This window comes from Lipotes vexillifer, unplaced genomic scaffold (genome assembly GCF_000442215.2).
Source record: "Lipotes vexillifer unplaced genomic scaffold, Lipotes_vexillifer_v1.1 scaffold532, whole genome shotgun sequence".
In the NCBI taxonomy this organism is placed as follows: Eukaryota; Metazoa; Chordata; class Mammalia; order Artiodactyla; family Lipotidae; genus Lipotes; species Lipotes vexillifer.
In genome coordinates, this window is record NW_006798027.1 from 505 (window position 1) to 17889 (window position 17385).

At 42.2% G+C, this 17385-nt stretch overlaps 1 protein-coding gene across 1 annotated transcript in view; it reads left to right on the forward strand.

The window, feature by feature from the left end:
* The first annotated feature begins 569 nt into the window (after nt 1-569).
* Nucleotides 570-17385, forward strand: part of LOC103090729 (high affinity cAMP-specific and IBMX-insensitive 3',5'-cyclic phosphodiesterase 8A) — a 107532-nt gene continuing 90716 nt past the window's right edge. Inside the window, exon 1 of the mRNA XM_007470045.1 lies at nt 570-780. Within this exon, the coding sequence (XP_007470107.1) occupies nt 570-780 (211 nt within the window). The remainder of the gene's footprint in view (nt 781-17385) is intronic.

A 17385-nucleotide genomic window follows, 5' to 3' on the forward strand; every position in this document is an offset into this window, starting at 1 on the left:
CGGCCTCCTCCGGCCCCTACCCCTCAACGGCGAGAGATCTAGGCTAGCTTTCTCCGCCACCAGCCCTCGGACCAGGAGCATTTATTCGCGGGGCGGCAGGCGGAGCGGCGTGGGTGCCCGAGCCTCGAGAGTCTGCTGCTAAAGCGCCGCGGAGCGGGAACGGGCCGTGAGCGGGCGCAGCAGGGAGCTCACTTCCGTCGGGGGTCGTGCCGCCCCACGGCGCGGACTCGCCTGCTCTCGGGTCGGGAGAGCTCAAATCTCCTCCCCCGAAATTCCCCGGAAGCGCGGCGCGGCCGTGGCGAGCGCGGCGATGTGAGAGAGGAGGCCAGCGGCTCCCGCTTCAGGAAGGGCATGTTCGGAGGGGCGGCCGCGGTGCGCTGCCCGCCCCACCGCCCCCTCCCCACCGCCGCAGCTGCTGCGCCAGCACCGCGATAAAAGGGGCGGCAGCACTTCCCGGCGCGAGACCCGTGCTCGCTGCCGACCGCTGAGGCGGCCGCGAGGCGCCAGGCTGGCCGTTTACCGACCGTTTCGCTGCTCCCCGCCAGCGTGTCGGCGCCGCCGCCTCTAGCATGGGCTGTGCCCAGAGCATCCACGCTTCCGAGAGCCGGGCGGCGTACTACGGCGGCAACGAGGCCGAGGACGCGCGGGGCCCCGCGGCGCCGCCGTTGCAGCTCGGCGGGCCGCGCGTCCCACCCGGCCAGACGACGGCCGCCTCGGCCCGGTCCTGTGGCTCCAGCCTCGTGGAGTCTGAGCCAAGCGGCGGCAGCGGCAGCAGCAACGGCAACACGGTAAGGGGTGCCGGGCGGGCGTGGGCTCCGAGGCTGTGGTCCGCGGTGAAACTCGGGCCCTGCGTTGCGGCAGCTTTCCCACAGGGACTGGTGGGGCTGCCTCCCCGGCCGCTGTGCCCTGTCGCCCGGCTTTGGAATGACTTTGACGGACGCCAGCGGACCTTTTGCCAGGGTAGCGACTGGAGGCGTACCAACACTGGTCCTGGGCACCGTGGTTAGTAGAGTTGTGCTTAGGAAGTTTTCCGAGCCGCAGCGTCGGTTCCTGGGACACATCCGACCCGACGTGTCGAGCAGGAGGGACCGATGTGAACTTGACCCAGGCTCCTGAATCCATTACCTCCCAAACAGCGGGTACAGAGGAACACCCCCCCCTCCCCCCGCCAAGGTATTCTGGCGCGACCCTGAACGTTAAATCAGTGTGAACTTTCTTCTTTTGGTTCTCGTGGTGGAAAGGGATGGTCGGCTAGCACTGTGAAGCCGGGGTACTGGACCCTACCACCGTGTTGCGTTTTCCCTCTGTCAGCTTTGCACAAGCATGCAGTTGCAGTTTTCCATTTTCTTTGGGACTATTAAAATGTAATCTGGAACATCAGCTTTGCTTCATTGCACATGTATTTGAGGTCCACTTTCATTAGCATGCATGTTGTACTTGAAGCATATCCCCCCCCCCAAGGGATTCTGGCGCGACCCTGAACGTTAAGTCAGTGTGAACTTTGTTCCTTTGGTTCTCGAGGTGGAAAGAGGAAAGTCGGCTAGCACTGTGAAGCCCGGTTACTGGACCCTACTACCGTGTTGCGTTTTCCCTCTGTCAGCTTTGCACAAGCATGCAGTTTCAGTTTTCCATTTTCTTTGGGACTATTAAAATGTAATCTGGAACATCAGCTTTGCTTCATTGCACATGTATTTGAGGTCCACTTTCATTAGCATGCATGTTGTACTTGAAGCATATGTAATTAGAAAATAGTATCAGAAACCCGATTTTTGAAGCATTCAGGAGAACAAAGTTAATTTTTTATTAAGCATTCTTACTGGGACAGTTTGTGAAGTAAGCCTTTCTTCCTTCTCCCCTGGAAAATTACCCCAAGTAACTAGGAGGGGGAAGAAAAACCCAGAAATGAAAACTCTGTTTTTGAAGAAATTAGGAGATGTCTGAAACCCCAAACCAGAAAATAAGTGGTAAGGGTTTTTGAAAGATTGGACCAGGAGTATGAGAGGAAGTAGACAGAAGACAGTTGCAGCTGTGGAACTTAGGAAAAGAAAACTCAGGTAGCAAATAGTACTTTACAAGGTGAGGGATGCATCCTGGGGTTCAAAACCAAAATGTTTGGTTTGAAATGGTGGAAATGAGTGCACAGGCTGGTGGCAGAAGCTTCGCTGGATCCAGTTTGATACCAGGATGCAGAGGAGCATGTACTGAAGGAGGACTTATCGCAAGTAACGTTTGTGGGGAGCAGGCTGAGCTGTGGTGACAGGAAGGAGAGGACTCTGCGCTGTGAACAGCTCTCACAGCTGCCTGTCTCTTTGGAGAGAGAGAGAAGCTCAGGAATACCTTCCCCCACTCTGTGTGTCCACGTATACCATCCCACCAGAAAAAGAAAGAACACTCCCGTTCCCCTGAACATGGCTCTGGCTCTTCTCCCAAGTGAGTCTTCTTCAAATAACTGGTCTAGAATAAACCACCTTCAAAAATGAGTAATCAAAAATGGACCAGTTCAGGATCTAGTCAAACAATTACTTAAAAGAAGATGAAGAAACATGAAAAAACAGAAAGATGATGATGACCAACACTCACTAGGAAAACACTGGCACAGAACAAGTGAATATTTTGATGAAATATTTCACAAATTAAAGAAAAATGTCAACTTACTGCTGTAAAGAGCTGGAGCACAAATCGGAAGTACAGGAGTTCAGGGAAGAAATGGCAAGTCAGTCGACAGAAACACCTAAGTTCAAGAAAGAAAGTGAAGGGGAAAAATAAAACCCATCAAAGAAATGAAGGCAAATTAAAAGTTAACCAAGACAGGTTAACTTACCTGGTGGTGCAGTGGTTGAGGGTCTGCCTGCCGATGCAGGGGACATGGGTTCGTGCCCCGGTCCGGGAAGATCCTGCATGCCACGGAGCGGCTGGGCCCGTGAGCCATGGCTGCTGAGTCTGCACGTCCGGAGTCTGTGCTCCGCAATGGGAGAGGCCACAATAGCGAGAGGCCCGCGTACCGCAAAAAAAAAGAAAAGTTAACTAAGACAGTGTATAGAAAACAGAAAAGGAGTGAGCAAAGTGAAAACAGAAATAGTTTAGACATATGAATGAAAAGTACAAAAATTCCCTGAAGAAGGAAGCAAATAATAGACAAAATAAAAATTTAAAGGTTTCCAGAAAGGAGAACTTGAATCTACAGTTTGAAAGGATGCACTGTATACCCAGGAAAAATTAACATAGAACCGTCAGCATTGCAGTGTATCCCAGTAAAGTTATTGGACTTAAAATGTAAAGAATTATTTGGACGGCCAGGCCAAAAGATCAACTAACTTATAAAAGGGGAAAATTTGGCTGTTGCTTATCATCAATCAACATGGGAGAAGACTGACAAAATCCTTAAGAAGAGTAAGATTGACCCAAGGATTTTTTTTTTTTTTTTTCTGCGGTATGTGGGCCTCTCACTGTTGTGGCCTCTCCCATTGTGGAGCACAGGCTCCGGACGAGCAGGCTCAGCGGCCATGGCTCACGGGCCCAGCCGCTCCACGGCATGTGGGATCTTCCCAGACCGGGGCACGAACCCGTATCCCCTGCATCGGCAGGCGGACTCTCAACCACTGCGCCACCAGGGAAGCCCGACCCAAGGATTTTATATTCATTGAACTTGTATTTTTTTTGAAAACAAGTTTTGGGCTTCCCTGATGGCGCAGTGGTTGAGAGTCCGCCTGCCGATGCAGGGGACACGGGTTCGTGCCCCGGTCTGGGAGGATCCCACATGCCGCGGAGCGGCTGGGCCCGTGAGCCATGGCTGCTGAGCCTGCGCATCCGGAGCCTGTGCTCCGCGATGGGAGAGACCACAACAGTGAGAGACCCGCGTACTGCAAAAACAAACAACAAAAAAACCCAAGTTTTTAAATATAAGAACTTGAGAAAGATTATCCCCATGAACTCTTCTTGAGGAATCTAGTGAAAGACAAACTTCAGTCCACCAAGCGGTAACTGGAAAAACTCCAGCAAAAGAACCGTTAAAAGCATTGATCAAGTCTGTTTACCTGTAGGTCAAAACAAATTTGGAGATTAGTGCAATAGAACAGAATGTGACAGTTATGTGACCTGACAATATGAAATTATCTAACCGAATTTGAGAGGAGAAGAGGAAAGAAGATGATAGTAAATTTAGAATATTCTTTCCTCATCTTTCATAGGTAGGGTTCAAAGGGTATCGTTTAAAGCTAACAGACAAACTACTGGAGGTTTAGGTATATTTACAAAGTTAAACCGGATGTAGTATGATGGACTAAAATATGACAGTGGAGGGATGGTGCAAGAGAAGAAAATATCTTAATTTTATCATTTCTCATGGGGGATTAAATAGATACTGTCTAAAGAAATAAAGGCTTTCAGATATTAATAAAAGTAACCAATAGATTAAAAAGTAAACCATCTTAAATATCAAAATATACACACAAATGAAAATGAACAGTCTCTACAAAGGATAACAAAAATAATTGATAGAACTAAGGCCACTATCTGTCATATCAGTAAATATAAATGGAAATTGGAGGTCATCAGCTTGGTCATCAGGAAGTCGAATCACATACTCCACTAATATGGTTCCCTAACAGAAGAGGCACTGCAGTGGGAGGGACACAGCAGGACACTCCAGAGAAACCACAAAAATGCTCCCTCCGTAAGAGGAAAAGCTTTAAAAATCCATCAGGCTCCTAGAGTGAGAAATCGTCTAATAGAACCAGTTACATGAGACCTTCTCTCTGGTCCTTTCTTATGCTCCCTGCCTCAGAAACAGCAGCTGGCAGGTAGGGGAGGAAGTAAGGGGGAGAGAAGCAGCGCCTGCTTCCCCAAAGGCGTGCTGCCCCGCAACTGGCCCTGCTGGTGGAGAGAGAATCTTCTTCAGATGAAAACTGAAGTGCCGTTAAGCTACTGGACTGATCGTTTTCTTTTTAAAGTACCTAAACTCTTTTTGAAAATTCATGCAGTTAATGCATAACTCATCAGTGTACAACTCGATGAATTCTTGTACATGTAACCAGCATCCAGATCAAGAAGTAGAATATTCCAGGAACCTATAAGGCTTCCTGATATTCTCTTTCAGTCACCTACTAGGCTGCCCCCACCCCCGCCAAAATATACTGTAGATTAGTTTTGCCTGATTTGAACTTTATGTAAATGAAGTAGACTGATCACTTTTAATTACTAAATTGAGGCTGTATTTGTGACTTAATGAGTGTGCGGGGCTGAATAGTGTCCTCTCAAAATTAATGTCCACTGGAACCTCAGAATGTGACTTATTTGGAAATAGTCTTTGCAGACGTAATTAGTTAAGACAGGGTCATACTGGATTAGGCTGGGCCCTAAGTCCAGTGACTGTTGTCCTTATAAGAAGTTCATGCCATGGCAGAAGCAGAGATGGGAGTGATGCAGCTACAAGCCAAGGAAAGCCAAGCATTCCCGGCAACCACCAGAAGCTGGGAGACAGGCATGAAATAGCTTCTCCCTCAGATCCTATAGAAGGAAGCAACCCTGCCTACACCTTGATTTTGGACTTCCGGCCTCCTGAACTGGGAGAGAATAACTTTCTCTTGTTTTAAACCACCTAGTTTGTGGTAATTTGTTACAGCAGCCTTAGGAAACTAATAAAATGCAACTCTAGGACTGAGTATTAAGAAAGAGGGGGCAGAAAATTTATGAGACTTGTCCTTGTTTTAGGAGTGGAGGAAGCACTATTTCCATTAAACAGGTTTAAACCCGGAAAATGGCTTAAAGACCCTTTTGTTTACCCTGCAAGAGCCTTGCATATTCAACGTACCAATTATAGAAGCAAACTATTGGCTCACTGGAATATCAGACTCTCAAATGTTCACCTTCCAGAAGGGCAGTGGAGATAAGACTTTCCCCAGATTTATTTCATGCATTGCAGTCACTACCAAGCTCTTTATTCTGAGTCCCATGTTCCCAAGCACATTCACCTCTGGAAGTGGGTTCTGTGAGAAGTTCTTCAGGGATTCCTGATGGGGCCCTGTCCTCAGACCCACCACAGGTCACAGGCCCGCAAGTTCACATGCCCTCTCTGCCATGCAGTACATAAAGCTAATCCAAGTTAAAAGGTCATAAAAACAAAACCACGTGGGCTGCACGTGGGCTTTCCTCTAGTTGCAGCGAGCTGGGGCTACTCTTCCTTATGGTGTGCTGGCTTCTCATTGCGGTGGCCTCTCTTGTTGCAGAGCATAGGCTCTAGGTGTGTGGGCTTCAGTAGTTGTGGTACGTGGGCTCAGTAGTTGTGGCTCATGGGCTCTAGAACGCAGGCTCAGTAGTTGTGGTGCATGGGCTTAGTTGCTCCGCAGCATGTGGTTTCTTCCTGGACCAGGGCTCAAACCTGTGACCCCCTGCACTGGCAGGCAGATTCTTAACCACTGTGCCACCAGGGAAGCCCTCTAATACTCTTTTTACTGGGAAAATTTTAAATCAGCATGATAAAGTTTCATTTAGCTTGATACTTAAAGATATTTTGAGTATATATAGATATACATTCAAAATTTATTATTAATCTCCAAAAAAGTTTTGCTGTTATTTGTTATTTGTCTTACAAATTTTTCTACAAAATCACGTGGTCACATCCTAACCTTCTTTTTTTTTTTTGCGGTACGCCGGCCTCTCACTGTTGTGGCCTCTCCCATTGTGGAGCACAGGCTCCGGACGCGCAGGCTCAGCGGCCATGCCTCACGGGCCCAGCCGCTCCGCGACATGTGGGATCCTCCCGGGCTGGGGCACGAAGCCATGTCCCCTGCATCGGCAGGCGGACTCTCAACCACTGCACCACCAGGGAAGCCCACATCCTAACATTTTTATATGAGAATTGTGCCTTTGAATGAACTAGAGAAGGCTTACTTCCAGTTTTTTGTATATCATGCTTTCTTTTGAGATTCAATTACGTGTGCTCAAAACCAGTGCTGTTTTTCACTTATTATATGTTATAATTTAATGGCAAACAAGTTTTCAGAAGGAGGTCAGGCACTTTCTATGATATCTAAATGAAATGTTGACAATAGCAGTTGACCTGGGGAGCCAAAATAGCCAGAGTAGCAACAAGACAAGAATTTAATCAAGCAGAACTTCTCTTGAGTATTTGGCTAATTGAGAAGACACTCAACTGTAACAAAATTAAAGAATGGATCATTTCTTTGGAGACCTTTGAGAGAGAGATAGAATAGCCATTCAGCTGGAAAGATCTCACAGTGAAATTGGAAAGAGAACAGAATGATATAATATAAGCCTATCAGGAAACCTATTCAATCTTGATTTTACTCTAACAACTGGGATTTATTCTTTTCTTTTTTTCTTAGGTATTTCCTTTAGGAACATTTATTATGAAAACATGGGGAAATGTTGGGGATTATAGTTATTTAGTAATTGAATTCAGAATTCAGTAATTCATTCAGCAGTTACTGAGCACTGTACTTTCTTAGGTTCCAGTTTTATGAAAGTGAATAGAACTCAGAAGCCAGTCTGGTAGTGGGGGAGACAAGTGCATATAATCCCACTGTGATGAAGATAAACCCAGGATGCCTTGGAAACACATAGGTGTGGCAGCTCATCCAGATAAGGGTTGGGGCCAGAGGCATAGGTAGAGTTTCCCCATGATTGGGTTTAGAAAGATGAGGAGGAATTAGAGGAGAAGAGGAAGAAAGCAGGAGTGTGTGTGCCACACTGAATGAGTGACATGGCCACAGCAAGCGACATGGGCTTTCAAGGAGTTCTAAGTGGTTGGGGCAGCTGAAGCTTAGGCTTCAAGCACTACAGGAGCCTTGAATGCTATATCAGAGAGTCCAGGCTTTATGTATGGCAATGTGCAGCCCCTGAAGGATTTTGCATGTACTACATTTATGGGTCATATATTTCACTCCTTTTGAAACGTAACATTCTGATGTTTTTCTGCTTTGGATTAACATGCATTACTCACCCCCTCCCAACACCAACAGTGTACAGTTTATTAAATTCAGGTAGTGATGACAGAAGGAGGATAGAACTGACTTTTTTGTCTTGCTGTTCACACCATTAGTACAAGAGACTGTTTAAGTGTAATAGATATGAAATGAGCAGAAAGATATTTTGAAATGTTTTGGGTTAGTTCTTTATGTATTTTTGTACATCCTGTAAAAATGTCATTCCCTATATGTTTCCAGGCACTTGTGAAACTTTAGGGGTATGAATTCCTTTTTAGGACTTGTATGGATGTATTCTCATTATTAATTATTACTGAAGTGAAGAGGAAATGATATCAGCAGATGTGTGGAGCTTTTATTCGCACTGAATACACTATTCATTTAGACAAAAGGATCATTTCTCAATTCAAATCAGAATATTCTAATTTAAGGCATAAATCAGTTGTGTCATAATCTCTATGGAAACAAAGCTTTCTACTGTGTAGTAATTGCATAAATAACTCATTTCCCCTGGTAGATACACAAATTGTAGATGCATATGCTTCTTTTTCCATTCTGTCAAGAACTCTCTTAAAATAGAAGAGACTTTAGCCAATGACATTTGTTTATATGTTTTATATATAACTTTACACTTTATATAAAGTTTAAAATAACTGTTCATATTTCCTGCTTACATGCATTTTTGTAAAATTGTTAAGACTTAAAAATTGTTGATGAGCTCACTTTCTTTTCCTGATTGAAATTCTGACGCAGAGGATTGAATTATCCTTCTTAGTTCTTAGCATATTAACATCATCTGCCTGTGCAAGGCTCTCTCCAGTTGGGTTGTCTAGTTTTGTCTCACTGATCTTCAGGCATTCATTATATATTATGGGTATGAGTCCTTTGTCGGTTATATGTTTTGCAAATACATTCTCCCATTCTGTGACTTACCTTTTTAGTCCCTGACTGGGGTCTTTTAATGAACAAAATTCTTAATTTAAAAATCTAGTTTATCAATCTTTTCCTTTATGGTTATTGCTTTTTGTGTTTAAAAATCCTTGCCTACTTCCCAAGGTTCCTCTCTTTTTTTGTTGTTTGTTTTTTTATATCTGGTTCTCCACTTCCTCCGTGCCCACCATTGTAATGTGTTTAATGTATGTCATTTTGTTTTTATGTGTTCTTATAAAGTATGTACTGTTAATGTGCTTATGTATTTTAATTTACGTAAGTGGTATTGTATTACAGATCCCATTCTGTTTTCTTACTTCTTTCACTTAGCATATGCTTTTAAGATCTACCATATTGGGATTCCCTGGTGGTCCAGTGGTTAGGACTCTGAGCTTCCACTGTAGGGGGCACGGGTTCAATCCCTGGCCTGGGAGTTAAGATCCTGCATGCCACACGGCGTGGCCAAAAAAAAAAAAAGGAAAGAAAAGATCTACTATATTACTGTCCCCCAGTTAGACATGCCCATATTGCTTGTAATTCCCTGCCACTATGCATAACCCTGGACAGGCATCTTTGCTCATGTCCCCTTAAAGATCTATGTGAATAGACCCAAAATTCTCACTTCTGGGGCATAGGGTATGCATAGGCAGTTTTGGCTTAACCTTAGTAATTGGTTCCTGAACATCACATACTCTAAGTGAAAATTTCAACTAGGAGTCATTTCTTACTGTTTTGAATGGGAAAAATTACAATTCATTATAAGTCAACTCAAAACCCTGAACTTATTTCCTAAAGCATAACTGTAACTTACTAAACCACTGTACATGAATAACAGTCTAGCATATTAGAATGTAAAATGCATAAAATAACGCTTTCTAATCACCAATAGTTATTAACAAGTGGTTGCTTTGAATGTACTAATAAGGTCATTTGCCTGCCCCCCTTCCCCTCCCCCCCCCATAACCTGTGAAAGGAAGCAGAGAGCGGTCTCAGGGAAAATGGTGCTGGGATGCCCTCTCTGCACCAGTTTCAGAGATGACATTCCCTTTGACACTCCCTGCTTTCCAACACGCTTATGCAGTTATGACTACTATGATCTAACAAGTATATTTGGATTGTAAGTTGAGACTTCCTGCACATAATTTTTTTCAAAATGTATTAGACTTCTGGTTTCCAGTTCTATACATAAGGAGCTTGGAAGTCAACACTCGGTCCTAACAACAATTAAAGCTGAACAGACTGAAAAGTTAACAACTGTTCTTAAATCCATAATAGAGGGGAAGACACAGGGTAAACTGTTGCCCCTGAGATTGGATAGCTAGGCAAATACAGGGAGTCACTGCTTACCAGAGACTCATGCAGAGAAACCTCCACACCAAACAGTGCCAGGTAGGAAAACCTGAACTGTGACTAGTGAATTGCTGGCAGCTCAGTGCAGGTAACTCAGAGTTAAAATCTCCAGGGGAACCGTGGCATGGCGGCCCCCACAACATTGTAAGATTTACCTGCAGGAGCTTGACCAGATTCCCACAGTAAATAGCAGAAAAAAATGTTATCTACAAGAAATCCACTTTAAATATAAAAGCGCATATACATTAAAAGTAAAGTGGATAGAGAAAGATGTACCATGCTAACACTAATCAAAAGCAAGCAGACTAGCTACATTAATTTCAGACAGGGCAGACATCAAAGTAAGGAAAGTTATCAGGGATAAAGAAGGGTACTACATATGACAAAGAGGTCAACTCTCCAAGAAGTCATAACACTTCTTGATGTATATGCACCCAACAACAGAGCATCAAACTGCATCAGGCAAAAACCGATAGAACTGCAAGGAGAGAGAGTGGATTCTTCTATCACAGTAGGAAACTTCAGCACCCCCTTTCAGAAATGGACAAATCCAGCAGGCAAAACTATGGAACGACATAGTTGAACTCGACAGTACCATCAGTTAACTGGATAAAATTGACATCTATTGACTGCTTATCCAGCAGCAGCAGAATGTACATTTTTCTTAAGCTCATATGGAACCCTCACTAAGATAGACCACATTCTGGGCCACAACACCTTAACAAATTTAAAAGAATAGAAGTCATACAATGTCTGTCCTCAGACCACAATGGAATTAAACTAGAAATCAATATCATAAAGGTAACTAGAAAATCCCAAAATATGTGGAGATTAAACAGTACACTTCTAAATAACACATGGGTCGAACAAGAAATCTCGAGAAATTTTAAAATATTTTGAACTAAATGAAAATGATACAATTTATCAAGATTTGTGGGATGCAGCAAAAGCAGTTCCTAGAGAAAAATTTGTGGCATTGAATACATATATTGGAAAAGAGGAAAGATCTAAAATCAGTAATCTAAGTTTTCACTTTAGAAAACTTAGGGGAAAGGAAGAGCAAATTAAATCCAAAGTAAGCAGAAGAAAAGAAATAATAAGAATTAGAGCAGAAATCAATGAAATTGAAAACAGGAAATCAGCAGAGAAAATCCTTGAAACCAAAAGCTGGTTCTTTGAAAAGATCAGTAAAATCTATAAGCCTCTATAGAAGGCTAACTAAAAGAGAGAAGACACAAATGATTAATATCAGAAATGAACGAGTAGACTTCACTGCAGAGCCCACGGAAACTGAAAGGTTAGTAAAAGAATACTGTGAACCAGCTCTATGCCCACACATTTGATTACATAGATGAAATGGACAAATTCCTTCAAAGACACTATCTGCCAAAACTGAATTGAGAAGAAATAGATCTGAATAGACCTATATCTATTGAAGAAATTGAGTCAGTAGTTAATAACCTTCCACACCAATCCCGTATGGTTTCATTGGTGAATTCTACCAAACATTTTTTTTTTAATTTGTATTTTCTATTGGAGTATAGTTGATTAACAATGTTGTGTTAGTTTCAGGTATACAGCAAAGTGATTCAGTTATACATATACATGTATCTATTCTTTTTCAACTTCTTTTCCAATTTAGGTTATTAGAGTATATTGAGCACAGTTCCCTGTGCTATACCATAGGTCCTTGTTGGTTATTTTAAATATAGGAGGGTGTACATGTCAATCCGAAACTTCTAGTCTATCCCTCCTCTCCACCCTTCCCTCCTGGTAACCATAAGTTCGTTCTCTAAGTCTGCGAGTCTGTCTGTGTTTTGTAAATAAGCTCATTTGTATCGTTTTTTAAAATAGATTCTGCACATAAGCAATATCATATGACATTTGTCTTTGTCTGACTTACGTCACTTAGTATGATAATTTCCAGGTCCATCCATGTTGCTGCAAATGGCATTATTTCATTCTTTTATTTATTTATTTGGCTGCACCGGGTCTTAGTTGCGGCTGGTGGGCTCCTTAGTTGCGGCTTGTGGGCTCTTTAGTCGCAGCTCACCAGCTACTTAGTTGCAGCACGTAGGCTCCTCAGTTGTAGCAGGTGGGCTCCTTAGTTGTGGCTTGCCACCTCCTTAGTTGCGGCACGCAGGCTCCTTAGTTGTGACATGCGAACTCTTAGATGTGTCAGGCACATGGGATCTAGTTCCCTCACCAGGGAGGATCGAACCTGGGGCCCCCTGCATTGGGAGCATGCAGTCTTATACATTGTGCCACCAGGGGAGTCCCATTATTTCATTCTTTCCAATGGCTGAGTAATATTCCATTGTATATATGTACCACATCTTCTTCTTTGTTTTATTTTAAATTAATTTATTTATTTTTGGCTGCATTGGGTCTTTGTTGCTGCGTGTGGGCTTTCTCTAGTTGCAGCAAGAGGGGGCTGCTCTTCGTTGTGGTATGCAGGCTTCTCATTGCAGTGGCTTCTCTTGTTTTGGAGCACGGGCTCTAGGCACTTGGGCTTCAGTAGTTGTGGCACACGGGCTCAGTAGTTGTGGCTTACGGGCTCTAGAGTGCAGGCTCCGAAGTTGTGGCACACGGGCTTAGTTGCTCCACGGCATGTGGGATCTTCCTAGACCAGTGCTCAAACCTGTGGATTCTTAACCACTGCGCCACCAGGGAAGTCCATGTACCACATCTTCTTATCCATTCATCTGTCAATGGACATTTAGGTTGCTTCCATGTCTTGGCTATTGTAGACAGCGCTGCAGTGAACATTGGGGTGTGTGTATCCTTTCAAACTGTGTTTTCCGCCAGATATATGCCTAGGAGTGGGATTGTGGGATCATATGGTAGCTCTATTTTTAGTTTTTTAAGGTACCTCGATAACTGTTCTCCATAGTGGGTATACCAGTTTACATTCCCACCAACAGTGTAGGAGAGTTCCCTTTTCTTCACACCCTCGCCAGCATTTATTGTTTGTAGATTTTTTTTTTCTTTTGTGGTACGCCGGCCTCTCACTGTTGTGGTCTCTCCCTTTGTGGAGCACAGGCTCCGGACATGCAGGCTCAGTGGCCATGGCTCACGGGCCTAGCCGCTCCACGGCATGTGGGATCTTCCCGGACCGGGGCATGAACCCGTGTCCCCTGCATCGGCAGGCGGACTCTCAACCACTGCGCCACCAGGGAAGCCCTGTTTGTAGATTTTTTGATGATGGCCATTCTGACTGGTGTGAGGTGCTCTCTCATTGTAGTTTTGATTTGCATTTCTCTAATAATTAGCGATTTGAGCATCTTTTCTTGTGCCTCTTGGCCATCTGTATGTCTTCTTAAGAGAAATGTCTATTCAGGTCTTCTGCCCATTTTTTGACTGGGTTGTTTGTTTTTTTGATATTAAACGGCATGAGCTGTTTGTAAATTTTGGAGACTAATCCCTTCTTGGTTACATCGTTTGCAAATATTTTCTCCCATTCTGTGGATTGTCTTTTCATTTTGTTTATGGTTTCCTTAGCTGTGCAAAAACCTTTGAGTTTAATTAGGTTCCATTTGTTTATTTTTTTATTTCTATTACTCTAGGAGACGGATTGAAAGAGATATTGCTGTGATTTTTGTCAAAGAGTGTTCTGCCTATGTTTTCCTCTAAGAGTTTTATAGTATCTGGTCTTAAATTTAGGTCTTTAATCCATTTTGAGTTTACTTTTCTGTATGGTGTTAAAGAATGTTCTAATTTCATTTATTTTTAAGTGTAGCTGTCCAGTTTTCCCAGCACAATTTATTGAAGAGACTGTCTTTTCTCCATTGTGTAGTCTTGCCTCCTTTGTTGTAGATTAATTGACCATAGGTGTGTGTGGGTTTATTTCTGGGCTTTCTATCCTGTTCCACTGATCTGTATTTCTGTTTTTGTGCCAGTACCATACCGTTTTGATGACTGTAGCTTTGTAGTATAGTCTGAAGTCCAGGTACCTGATTCCTCCAACTCTGTTTTTCTTTCTGAAGATTGCTTTGGCTATTCGGGATCGTTTGTGTCTCCATACAGATTTTAAGATTTTTTTGTTCTAGTTCTGTGAAAAATGCCATTGGTAATTTGATAGGGATTGCATTGAATCTGTAGATTGCCTTGGGTGGTATAGTCATTTTGGCAGTATTGATTCTTCCAAAGAAGGACACTACATAATGATCAAGGGATCAATTCAAGAAGAAGATACAACAATTATAAATACATATGCACCCAACATAGGAGCACCTCACTATATAAGGCAAATATTAACAGTCATAAAAGGAGAAATCAACAGTAACACAATAATAGTGGGGGACTTTAACACCCTACTTTCATCAGTGGACAGATCATCCAGACAGAAAATCAATAAGTAAACACAGGCCTTAAATTACACATTAGGCCAGATGGACTTAATTGATATTTATAGAGCATTGCATCCAAAAGCAGCAGAATGCACATTTTTCTCCAGTGCATATGGAACATTCTCCAGGATTGATCGCGTGTTGGGCCACAAAGCGAGCCTCAGGAAACTTAAGAAAATTGAAATCATATCAACCATCTTTTCTGACCACAGCACTTTGAGATTAGAAATCAACTACAAGAAAAAAGCTGTAAAGACCACAAACACATGGAGGCTAAACAGTATGCTACTAAACAACCAATGGATCACTGAAGAAATCAAAGAGGAAATCAAAAAATACCTAGAGACAAATGAAAACATAAGCATGATGATCCAAAAACCTGTGGGATGCAGCAAAAGCAGTACTAACAGGGAAGTTTATAGCAATACTGTACAATCTTATCTCAGGAAACAAGAAAAATCACAAATAAATAAACTAACCTTACACTTAAAGCAACTAGAGAGAGAAGAAGAAACAAAACCCAAAGTTAGTAGAAGGAAAGATATCATAAAGATCAGAGCAGAAATAAATGAAACAGAAATGAAGAAAACAATAGAAAAGATTAATGAAACTAAAAGCTGGTTCTTTGAAAAGATAAACAAAATTGATAAACCTTTAGCCAGACTCATCAAGAAAAAAAGGGAGAGGGCTCAAAGCAATAAAATAAGAAATGAAAAAGGAGAAGTTACAATGGACACCACAGAAATACAAAGGATCGTTAGAGACTACTACAAGCAACTATATGCCAATAAAATGGACAACCTGGAAGAAATGGACAAATTCTTAGAAAGGTACAACCTTCTAAGACTGAACCAGGAAGAAATAGAAAATATGAACTGACCAATCACAAGTACTGACATTGAAACTGTGATTAAAAAACTCCCAACAAGAGAATTCCCTGGCAATCCAATGGTTAAGACTGCGCTTTCACTGCCAAGGGCCTGGATTCAGTTCCTGGTCGGGGAACTAAGATCCCACAAGCTGTGCAGCAGCACAGCCAAAGAAAAACAAAAACCAAAACCTCTCAACAAACAAAAGTCCAGGACCAAATGGCTTCACAGGCGAATTCTGTCAACATTTAGAGAAGAGTTAACACCTCTCCTTCTGAAACTATTCCAAGAAATTGCAGAGGAAAGAATACTCCCAAACTCATCTGTGAGGCCACCATCACTCTGATACAAAAAACAAAGATACCACAAAAAAGAAAATTATAGGCCAATATCACTGATGAACATAGACGCAGAAATCCTCAACAAAATACTAGCAGTGTGAATCCAACAATACTTTAAAAGGATCATACACCATGATCAAGTGGGATTTATCCCAGGGATGCAAAGATTCTTCAGTATTCGCAAATCAATCAGTGTGATGCGCCACATCAACAAACTGAGGAATAAAAACCATATGATCATTTCTACCAAACATTTAAGGAAGAAATTATACCAGTTCTCTCCAATCTCTTTCAGAAGATAGAAGGAGAGGGAATACTTTCTAACTCATTCTATGAAGCCAGCATTTCCCTCATGCCAAAACCAGACAAAGACATTACAAGAAAAGAAAACTGTAGACCAACATCTCTCCTGAACATAGATGCAAAATTTTTCAACAAAATATTAGCAAATCAAATAAAAAAGATACAAACAGACCCAGGTAAGCAAGACTGGTCCTACATCAGAAAATTAATTAATCCACAACATCAACTGACTAAAAAAGAAAAATCACATGATCATATCAGTAGATAGAGAAAACATTTGACAGAATCCAAAACCCATTCATGATAAAAGTTGCTCAGCAAACTAGGAGTAGAGGGGAACTCCCTCAACCTGTTAAAGAATATCTGCAAAAAACCTACAGCTCATATCATACTTAAATGGCGAGAAACTTGAAGCTTTCCTGTTAAGATCAGGTACAGGGTAGTGATGTCCCCTCTCACCACTTCTTTTTAACATCATACTGAATGTCCTTGCTAATGCAAAAAGTCAAGAGAAGGATATAAAAGGAATACAGCTTGGGAAGGAAGACATAAAACTGTCATTGTTCATAGATGACATGATTGTCTGTATAGAAAATCCAAAACAACAGACAGAAGAACTCCAGAAACTAGTAAGTGATTATAGCAAGGTTGCAGGATACACGACTAATATACAGAAGTCAATTGCTTTCCTATATACTAACAATGAGCAAGCAGAATTTGAAAATAAAAACACAATACCATTTACATTAGCACCCAAAAAACAAAAAAAAAATAGGTATAAATCTAACAAAATATGTGCGAAATCTATATGAGGAAAACTAAAAAATTCTGAACGAAATCAAAGATGAACCAAGTAAATGGAGAGATATTCCATGTTTGTGGGTAGGGAGGCTCAATACTGTCAAGATGTCAGTTCTTCCCAACTTGATCTATAGATTCAATGCAATCCCAGTCAAAATCTCAGCAAGTTACTTTATGGATATTGACAAACTGATTAAATCATTTACATGGAGAGGCAAAAGACCTGGAATAGCTATACAATATTAAAGAACAAAGTTGGAAGCCCAGAAATAGACACACATAAATAGCCAACTGATCTTTGACAAAGGAGCAAAGGCAATACAATGGAACAAAGATAGTCACTTCAACAAATGGTGCTGGAACAACTGGACAGCCATATCCAAAATAATGAATTTAGATACAGATGTTACACCCTTCACAAAAATTAACTCAGGGTGGATCATAGGCCTAAAAGTAAAATGTAAAACTATAAAACTCCTAGAAGATAACATAGAAGAAG